At 37.9% G+C, this 11159-nt stretch overlaps 1 protein-coding gene across 2 annotated transcripts in view; it reads left to right on the plus strand.

Moving 5' to 3' along the window:
• The window catches only part of ENPP1 (ectonucleotide pyrophosphatase/phosphodiesterase 1), a 72326-nt gene extending 61775 nt beyond the window's left edge, over window positions 1-10551 (plus strand). For both annotated transcript variants that reach the window (XM_034990657.1, XM_034990658.1), the window contains exons 22-25: window positions 462-542; window positions 1448-1580; window positions 3378-3540; window positions 6452-10551. In XM_034990657.1, coding sequence (XP_034846548.1) covers window positions 462-542; window positions 1448-1580; window positions 3378-3540; window positions 6452-6622 — 548 coding nt within the window. In that variant the 3' untranslated portion in view covers window positions 6623-10551. The remainder of the gene's footprint in view (window positions 1-461; window positions 543-1447; window positions 1581-3377; window positions 3541-6451) is intronic.
• Window positions 10552-11159: the final 608 nt, after the last annotated feature.

Consider the following 11159-nt stretch of genomic DNA (forward strand, 5'->3'; position numbering starts at 1 on the left):
GACCAGGCCCAAGCCGAAAATCCATACAAAGGAGCCTTGTACAGCATTTTGAGGCAGACATCCTGCGATGTTTTTTCTGGGTAGTAGGTGTTCTGAAGCCAGATATTCTTTTTTCTTCTCACTGTGGAAGAGTTTAAGGAAAGAGGGTTGTCAACACAAAACAGTTTTGGTTGAAATGGGCAAATAAGGTAAAATTTGAGTATGTTTAATTTGGGGCTGTTATTAAGCTTTTGTTTCTTTGATAAATTCATCTTGAAGAAGACGAGATCTAAATATTTTGCTTTTTTTAAGGGACTTGACCAAACACATTGCACTTTCCCTTGACCCCATACCTAGGAATGTTTTATGGGTTTAAGGTGATACTCAGCTAATTTTTTAAAATGCCCTCCCATGAGAAAGTGTAATTTCTAATGTTATTCATGAAGAATGAGATAGTTGTCTTTTTTAAATTTTCTTTGTAGAACTAAATAAAGGTTCAAATCAACTATATTCTGAAGCATTGCTGAATACTAATATAGTGCCAATGTACCAGAGTTTTCAAGGTAAAAAATTTTAACCCTTTATCTCACACTTTCAATGAATTTTCTGTATATTATAGGTATAATTTACATTAATAAGGCTGATCCTCTAAATTAAATGACTATCAAACATGTTTTTATAGGTGTATGTTCTCAGAGGTACACATTTTTATACATTCTTAACTTTGACAATACCAGTACATAGAAATTCTACAACTATTAGAATTATGACATATTCCAATACCTATTATTCTACTTTGTATTTACATGTTTATAAACATTTTTTGATGGAAAAAGTATGTAATATTCTTCCTAAGTTATCTGGCTAATGTAGTCTACTAACACATTAACTTCCAATTTGTTTCCCATTTAAGTTTTGGAAGTTATTGATAATTGTTTTTGATCTTGAATAGATTTTTGTATCCTTATTAATTATCACAGTATTTGGTACTCTTACAAAAATAAATTTAAATTATTCTTCGAGTGACATATAGAATTTCAAAATATAGAGTATACTAGGAGATTTTTACTCTAATCTATGTGTAGAATCATTGTGAATATTTCAAAGGGAATATTCAGATATTAACGGTAAATCTGAATAACCTGCCTTTTTTGTTTATGTTCATGGTTTTTTATGCCTAATGATGATCTGTTATCCAAATTCATGCTGATGCACATGGTCAGAGATGCCCCAAATAGTGTTGAATTCAATGTTTGTCTCTTTGCCCCAAATAGTGTTGAATTCAATGTTTGTCTCTTCTGCCAAAGCTGAACAATGGATTTTTGGCCTCACACTAAGACCGAAGCCAAATTTGACTTTGTCTGTAATTATTACAAATGCTAATTTTGAATAAGGTTGTTGAGTTATTTCACATGACAGCATGGTACCTCCTTGTTTTGAAACTGCACTGACGTCCTTCTTGTTTTAGTTATATGGCGCTACCTTCACGGCACCCTTCTGCAGAGGTATGCGGAAGAAAGAAATGGCGTCAATGTTGTCAGCGGTCCCGTGTTTGACTCTGATTACGATGGATGTTATGATTCCTCGGACACCCTGAAGGGGTAAGAACATACTTCATTTACTCTTAAAAACAGCTGTCACTTGGGATTACCATCCAGTTGAGTCTGCGGAGCCTTTTCTGTCTGATACTATTCATATTGATGGACATGACATCTCTTTTTTTTTTTTTAAGATTTTATTTATTTCTCAACAGAGAGAGAGAGACAGCGAGAAAGGGAACACAAGCAGGGGGAGTGGGAGAGGGAGGAGCAGGCTTCCCACCGAGCAGGGAGCCCGATGTGGGACTCGATCCCAGGACCCTGGGATCATGACCTGAGCTGAAGGCAGATGCTTAACGACTGAGCCATCCAGGCGCCCAACAGACATGACATTTCTGATTACACTGGAAGCCCCTTGAAATATCTGATTAATTTTGATGTTTTGCTCAGTGTTCAGTGGAATGTTTTTTTAGAGGAAAGGAGTGTTTCTCCTCGACTCATCTTAGATGAGTAATTCTTGAGCTCAGATTAAACACTGAACTCTACTGTATGTTAAGAAGATAACATCCGTGTTTAAAATCTCTGTGTGTAGCTAATTGTTAAGATACTGTCTTCATTAACTACTGCTGGTTGGAAGATAAAGAACCATGTGGTGTGGCTAGAGGCATCCTGAGTGGAAGAAGCAGCAGGGTTATAAAGCTGTAGTGTCCAAGCGTAGGCCTTGGGCGAATGTCACAGCTTTTACCCAGCCTTGCCTAGAGGGAGATTGAATGACATCTTGAAAGAAACCATGAGTGGGTACTAGTTTTATAAAGTAGAGTGACAGAACATTTTAGAAGCCATTTGATCTTTCTTAATAACAGCATGATTTTTTGAAGCAATATTGCTATTAAGGCTACAGGAAAAAGAGAATGAATTGTCTGCTGATGTTCAGCTCTTTCCCAAGAACTGCTTTCTCAGGCGGCTCAGGGATTACTGTTCACACACGTATATCTGTGAGACATTAGCTTGTACTGTGTAATTTACAAACAGTAGTTTGTCAAATGACAGGGTTGTGGGGTTTTTGTTGTTGTTTTTACTATATCCCTTGAGGCATAAGGGTCCCAACCTACTGCCTCAGAGGTCACAGCGGTAGAATGGGTAAAGAAGAGAACTTCATACCTTTCACATCCCACCAGAGCTCTCTGTTTTAATCAGTTTTACATATTATGGTTCCACATAAGATTATAACTGGGGACAGTGCTCCCACTGCCTTAAATTTGGAAAGATGCTGAAAAACAAATAAATAAACTAGCTTTGAGATCAAAGGAAATAGAATTAAGATGAGGTAAAATATTACTTGGGACATGTCGGAGAATATGCTGCAATTTAAAAGAAGTTACTGGGATGAGAAAGGAAATCCTTTTAAAACAAAGGCGAGTTCACAGAAACAGGACTTCTCCGGAGGGGCTTGAATAGAAAAAATCCCACACCAGTTTCCTCTCTGTTTACCATCTGTGCACAGCAGCCTAGAGTTGAGAAGATGGTCAATAATGCTTTAGAATCTTGGTTGTAGGTATTTGAGAATGATATGTTTTTTTCTTTAGTGTCTCAATTCCTTCCAGTGTCTTAAGGTAGAACTAAAAAAAAAAAAAAAATCTGAAGTTCAATAAATTTTTATAGAAAATAAAAATTATTTGGCTTGTGTTTATCTGTCTTCTAATTCGTTCTCTCAATTTGGCAGAACGTTGAGGTATTATGATTACTAATCATAAAATTTCATTTTTAGATGCATTGTATTAAAAATATACTTTACTGAAATCTTCATTAAAAAGAAGAGAGTTATTTCTTTCTTAAAGTGAAGATTGCCGTATTTTCCAGAAACAGCAGACTCATCCGTAATCAAGAAATTCTGATCCCAACTCACTTCTTCATTGTGCTGACAAGTTGTAAAAACACATTCCAGACTCCCGCCCAGTGTGATGATCTAGACAGCTTAGCTTTCATTTTGCCTCACAGGACTGACAACAGTGAGAGCTGTGTGGTAAGTAGCCTCTGTTCATTTATTACCTTAAACGTTGAAAATAAGAATATATTTGTGTGTCCATGTCTGACGTTACTGTGGGGGAAAACAGAATGTGAAGATGCACTTTGAAAGGATATACTTTGAAAAGATGTGCTTTGCATGTACTTTGCAGGATGGTTTTAAATTTGATACTCTGAGATGGATGTATCTTTGGAGAAGACCACCCTTGTCTGTTAAAACACAAAAAAAACAAATCAAAATGTAAAAACTTAGTGCCTGCTTATGGCTTAGCCACTAAATTCTAGGTTTATTTGAACTATGAATTTACTCTTGTTTCAAAACTGGATTTATAATTCCCCAAGTGTTAGCACTGTTATAAATTAGTCTTAAAGTTATGGTTAGGTAGTATTTCAGATTAATTTTCTATATATCACTTTATTATAAAAATCATGTTTGTCCCTAATTATCTTTTCTTATTCTATTGTCATTCAGTGTTTGGAAATAATTGTTTTATGTTCTCTTATTTGCTCAGAATTAAAAAAACAAAACGAAAACTAAATTAGTCTTTGAACATCAAGACTGTATTAAAATTTTAGGAATTTTAAAGTTTTTCCTTATGGTGAGCCAATTTTTTTTTTTCTTTCAGAGTACTTCCCAGATTTTCTAGTTGTTTAGCTTTTTTTTTTTCACTTTTCTTTTTTTGTCTGTTGAAGTTACAGAATGTAAGTGTAGACCTAAGTTTGCGAAGTGATGTAGCTTTCTCACCAGCCTCATTGAAGGGGTGGTGGATAGCTGGAGTCCTGTAGTCAAAAGGATGTTGAGGCCCCCATCTGAGCTCAGCAGGAGGGAGTGCTGTGATCACTCATTCATTCCTCCCTGCATTTATTCCTTTATCCCTTCTTGGATCCAGGCATTCATTCCTTTAATAAATATATGTTGCCAGGTACTCTTAGTACAGAGCACACAGCAGTGAACAAAACAGACAGTAGCTTCTGCTGTGGGCCCAGGAGTAGAATACAGAGATCCACTGTCATCCCTGATCTAGGAGTCTATGTGTCATTCATTAAAATTCATGAAGATATTTCACTCTTTGTTTCTCTGATAAACTGAGAATTAATCGCCCAGTCCTCGTAGAATATATTTCTCATTAAGTTATTTTTCCTTATGCTTCAGAAGTAGGTACGGAATAGCAGGACTTTACCTATTTGGATGCCTATTGGGCATGTGTGTCTACCAGCTGGTCACTGTTGTGGACACTGTTGGATACATACCAAGTGTTCCCTTCTTCATTGCTTTCTCTTCCTCAAGAGATTGAATAGTCACCAAAGTTATCAGTTAGTGTTGTGTTCAGCAAATAATGAAGAACCCATTTACAATGACTTGAGCAATTAATGGGTACCTGGTGTGATGGGATGCCCAGAAGTAGACAGTCTTGGGTCAATAGCACTATTAGGGACCCAGACCTTTCCTGTCTTCCTTTGCCACTATTCTTAGCATGTGGCACATGTGGGCATGTGATGGTTTCTGCTTTTCTAGATATCATGTCTGAATTCTGGGCCCTCCTCCCAAAGAGACTTATGCATACGTCTCCCTGACCAGAATGATGTCAGGTATTGTGAGTGAGGCGCTGAGTTCCTTTTCCATTTCCACCATTCCAAAAGCTATTGTGCCGATATCTTAAATGCAAACATTTTATCAAATTCTATAATAGCAGTTTACCTAGAAGACACTAAATATTGGACGTGAACCAGAGAGAGGATTTGAAGACATATCACACATACTGACTGATTCCTTCTGTTTCATCTCTGAAGTAGCAACTAAAGATTAGCAGGATGTTAGCCTGAGACATCAGATGTCTTGCCTGTACTTTTTATCTATTCCTGTGTGTGTTGGGACAGATGGAAAATATCTACTGGCCAAGCAGTCCACTGAGGCAGGGTTATTCCTCCGAGAGCCAGAGTGAAGATTGTTGCAGAGAAAGAGACTGAGTGGGGGGGCAGCAAGTAGCCTTGGGTATAGTGATGATTAGAGGCTAATGGGAAAATGGAAATTATTGGTCCATTTCCCTTTTATGTGGAAAGTCTATATTTATCATTTCCAACTAATATTGTCCCAAGGGTACAGAAATCTTTATTGGAGGATGTCTTTAAAGTACAATCGTAGCCCACCAACCAGTGGATACCTTCTTCATCTGACCTTCTCCAGGAGCCATATTCAGAAAAATGTATACTTACACATGAGTGTATGTTGATTTCCATCTCTGTTACCTGCCTCAGCTACCAGCTCTGCTTCCATGTGCTGGAGCATGTGCCTTTACTCCTTGTCTGATCTCCTAGTAGCTGAGACTTCACTACCTCCCTAGAAATGAAATTGTGTTTTACCACATCCCCCAACCCTCTCTTCATTGCAACCATGTAAATAACTGATTCTGATAAGAACGGGTGTTTTCATAGTGCATTTGCACACAGCATTACATCTGATCCTCAAAACAACCCTGTAAGGAGGGTGCAGGTAAGAGAATCAGGATTCAGATGTTAAATAATTTGCCTCAGTTTACACGATGTGGTAATGATAGGACCCAGACTTAAATCTGACTTTCTTTCTGCTCATCCCATGTTCTTTCCACCATGCCACATTGCTTGTGTTTTCCAACATTTTTTTAAACTCACTCTGTTGAAGTTTCTTGCACCAATGTATTCCACTTATACTTCCCCTTTCCCAAATTTGAGACATCTAATTAAACAAAGACGCATCATATATATCAGATGGTGAGCTACTCCAGAGCAGGGATCATGCCTAACAAAGCTTGTAGCATCTGCCATTTGGGAGCCAGAGGGTCGTAAGTCATTGAAATGGGAAGTTGGAGTGCTTGTAGGGAAAGTGAATTGACTATTCTCCAGTGACTTTTCTTTTTCCCCCATCTTTATAGCATGGGAAGCATGAGTCTTCATGGGTGGAAGAGTTATTGAGGTTACACAGAGCTCGGATCACAGATGTTGAACACATCACTGGACTCAGCTTCTATCAAGAAAGGAAAGAGCCAATTTCAGACATTCTAAAGTTGAAAACACAGTTGCCAACCTTTAACCAAGAAGACTGATTTTTTTTTTATTCCAAAAACACACCATAAATGTTTCTGAAAGAACCTTTTATTTTATACAGTCCTCTATTCACGCTGTCGCCTTGTTTGGAAACTGCCGACCAGAGTTAGAGCTGAGAATCCTCTGTGATAAACTGTTTCAGGGAACCTCACGGCTTCCGCCCGGCAGTAGAAAAATACTGTTATTGAGCCTCGCACATGTTTGAATGTGTAAGAGTTGTTCCAATTTGGGGAATAAAGACAGACCATTCCTAAAACTGCTCTTCTACTTCTCTTAAGGGCAGAAGTAGCTGTGAAACTTGTCTGGACACCAGATATTTGAATTTTATTTTCACTAATAAACTTTTCTGGAACTGGCCACCAGGACACTAATGGATAGGATTGGAATAGTTTGTGTTACCTTAGTATTTTCACAAGGACTTAAAGGTGATTCTGGATTCTTTCTGACTTGGAGTTCCATTCATTTTAGTTTTAACTGAAAAAATTAGTAGAAGCAAAAAATATTTCTAAGGCCCTCTTTCTGTCTTTGCCGACACCCATTCAAAAGACAAAATATGCGATCCTGTGGGTTTTGTTTTGTTTTTGTTTTTGTTTTGTGATTGGGCTTCTTCAGATTTAATGTCTTTAACAAGTTAAACTTTGAGGGAAGATCTGTGAATTGAGTAATTGAGTCTCTCTACCTGCTATAAAATTTTATTCTGTATTTGCACAAAAAGAAATATATTCCCATCCTGTTCACTGGTAATTAACATAGGTTGAAAATAGCTCTAAAAGTAGCTATTTTAGACTATTAAAATTGTCTTGGTGGAACTTCAGAGAACTTGTCAACACACGCATGGTGGCATTTTTCATCAAGATGGTAGGAATGTTTTCCTCTATGCACAAAAATGACCCCACCAGCAGCAGAACTATGCTGAGCTGTTCGTTTTGAAGTTCCATAGATTTGGAAAGAATGCATAACCATTGCTTTACATCTTCTTGGTGGTCATGATAAATGAACCTGACCTCTCCACCGCATAGACTATACCTCTTAGTCCCAACCTGTGAACCTTCAAAGGCTTCCTTCGCTTTTAGGCTACGTGGGTTTGATTAAGGTGTTATATTAGTCCACCAAAAATTTTTATTTGTCCTTCATAGGATGATCATTCTTCAACAGACTACAGGCCACAAAATCCTTTAGATAATATGATTTGTATCTAAAAATTATTTAATAATTTAGAAAGTTTTGTTTTTTTTTTAGTCCCATAGGGCCCTGAGGGTTTGTACATTGCTTTTTTCCAGTCTGTCTTCTCTCTGTTGTTCAATTTGGGTCATTTCTATTGTTCTGTCTTTAAGTTCACTGATTATTTTCTTTCTCTAATCCATTTTGTTGTTGAGCCCACCCATTGATTTTTCTATTTCAGTTACTGGTTTGGTTTTTTTCCTAAAATTTCCATTTGGTTCTTCTTTATATATTTCTTTGCTGAGAATTTTTATTTTTTTGCTGAGATTTTCTATTTTTTCATTTATTCTATGCAATTTATAAATACTCACTGAAGCATTTTTACGATGGCTGTTGCAAAATTCTTTTCAAATAATGCCAGCATGTGTGTCATCTCAGGGTTGGCATCTGTTGTCTTTTTTTCATTCAAAAAGATTTTTCTGGTTCTTGGCATGATGAATGATATTCAGTGGAAACCTGAATATTTTAGGTGTTATGTGACTATGGATCTTATTTAAACCTTCTGTTTTAGCTGACTTTCTCTGACATCAGCCTAGTGGGGGACTTAGGGGCACTATCTAGTTCTTCCAAGGTGTGGTTATGAGTCCAGGTTTCCCACTCAGCCTCCAGTGACACTTGGGACGAGATGGGACCTTTGTCGCTGCTGTGCAGGGTGGGAATTCCGCTCCCCCTTGGGCCTCCATTGATGCCTTCCTGGCTGCGGTGTGCAGGGGGGCCTTGTCACTGCTCCCCTGTGGCGTCCACTGACACTGGGCAGGAATGCTGGGAAGGCTTTATTATGACCAAGTGGGGATGAAATGACCAGTTGCCTGCTCAACCTTCTCAGATACCACCCTGTCAGGGGAGTTAAGGTACTTCATGACAGACTGTCAAGGCTGGAAGTCCAGGCTCCCCACTTGGCCTTTGCTGGCCTGGTTGCAATTACTGTTTTCTCTCTTGCTAGGCTACTCCTCTTCCAGTCCTTTGGCTAGAGAGCAGGTCTTTCTTAGGACTTCTTTTCACCTGCTCTGTTGGCATTTCACAGGTTGTGATGTCTTCAGCTTCAAGTCTGGGACATATGAGCTAAAAAGCAAAAACTCGGGGGAACTCATCACAGTTTTGTCCCTTGGGTCCCAAGGTCCCTAGCCTGCCTGCCTTCTTCTCTCTACCTTTCGGAATCTTCCGAATATATATAATATCTAAGCTTTTTATCTGCACTTAGCAGAAGGATATCTTTTATATATATATATATATATATATAATATCTAAGCTTTTTATCTGCACTTAGCAGAAGGATATCTACTTCTTTATAGAAGTGTCTCATTGATTTTTATATATTCTTCAAAACACATGCAGACACATGATTGCCTCTATGTAAAGCATCTTAGCAGATCTTAATTAAATGGGTAGATGTCTCTCCCCTTTGCCAGTCACCAGGTAATACAAAGAAGGACAAGTAATAATCCTTAGAGTTTAGGGAGGGAGAGGATGGAGCAGAAGTGTAGATGATCCCTAAAGGGTGGTAATTGTTTAAATGGAGTCATAGGCAAGGTGCCAGGGAGGACAGAGGAGACACTGGGTGGTGTTGGACAGTTTCGGCAGTGACTTCTCAGAGGTGGTAACATTTGGGCTAGAACTTCATGCGAATTGGAGCTCTTCAGGTGAACAGGAAAGGAAAGGACATTCTAACATCCTTTGGATGGATACTCTTTGGCATTTTCCCATTTACTCCTACTTCTGATATTTTCTACAAGTGTTGCTATGACCAACTTATGATATACAACTACTTTATTTTTCCTGCTTTGTTATAATCATCTCCTGCTCTTAAAAGTCAGACTATTAATGCTATGCTGACTCTAAAGTGAAGAGCATCCACATCTGTTCCTACTTAGCTTGTTTTTTTCACTTGCTCTTACACAGTATTTCCTTTTTTTTTGTCTTGAAAGAGACCTCTCCTTTGACTGTTTCATCATTTTAAAACATGTGACTGGCCTCCAGTCCCCCAATTTGAATGGTAAATTCACATGGCTATATATGAAAATGTCTTCATCCTACTATCTACAATGAAGGCTGTTCTTTGTTTTTCATATGCAAAGCAAAACCTTTATTTTCCCCTAACTTTATTGCCATGCCTCTGATCAGTACTTCTTAAATGAGGTAAGTAACTTCCATATAAAATTTCATAGCTAAGTCAGCTCATTCATGGCAGAGCAAAGAATCAGGTGGAACTTAAAAATATTTAGTAGAAGTTTCAGAGAAAAGAGGGCAAACTTTCAGAAGAAGAAGGCAAATGTTCCAGCAGCGTAGGCCAATCTGTAGAGGACTGTTAGGCCAGTTGGCCCAGTCCTGTTTCAGGAAAGAAGGTGGGTGAGATTGAAGTTAACACCACCCAGTCCTCCAGGAAAGGCTGTTACCACCCCCCATTCTGTCATTAGCTAGAGTAACTATCCTGCCTTGCCCTGTGGGTACCTGCTTATCTATAACAGGAATGAGCATTTGAACTTTGAAACTAAATGTGGTGATTACACTTCATGCCAAAGCCTATCCCAGGAATCTGGTGTGTTGGTGCTTTCATAAGCATTAGGTAAAATTGTAACATGGCTACAGTCCAATGACATTTTCCTTGTTTTTTGGCAGTCTAAATATTATAAGGGAAAGGAAAAAGTCTACAAAATATGTCTCTAAGCTAAGAAATGTGGATTTACCAATAAAAATTGTATTACAGAAACTTGGCTGCTTTCGTGTGTGTGTGTGTGTGTTTGGAGGGTGGGGACAGTGAACGGGGTGGTGGCGTTTTCCCAGGGATGATACTGCATGCAAGGGTTGTAGACAATTAACCATGGCTGTATTGTTGGAAGGATAAAAAAGAGCCAAAGTTCATTTCAGGTTCACAGAGTAAACATCAATTTCTGATCTGTGACCTATATTCTTGTTTTTGGTATTTTAATTATTTGCAATCATACTTCTAGGTAAAAACAAAAGACAGGCATGTATAAATATACTTCCAGTATGTAGAATGGTCTGAAACCAGAGGGAAAGTATCCAATTTGTAACTTCCATAGATTTTTTTCAATGTGAAATATTTATACTTATCCTTTCCATTATACATAAACAGCAATTAAAGGAAAAATAAAGATATTTACTAGAAATTATAGGCATGGCAGAAACTGTAGATGCATAAAATATGTTTTAGTCTGCTAGAAATGAAAGAATCTCTGCAATCAGTATTATCCCTGTTAGATGTCAAAAGGAAGCAACAGAAAAAAGTGCACCTTTCATTCCACCCCAGTGTCATAGTTTTAAATTTAACTTCACACTTGCCCATAAAACCTTAAC

The sequence above is a fragment of the Mirounga leonina genome, unplaced genomic scaffold, assembly GCF_011800145.1.
Source record: "Mirounga leonina isolate KUSES-001 unplaced genomic scaffold, KU_Mleo_1.0 Mir_53, whole genome shotgun sequence".
NCBI lineage: Eukaryota > Metazoa > Chordata > Mammalia > Carnivora > Phocidae > Mirounga > Mirounga leonina.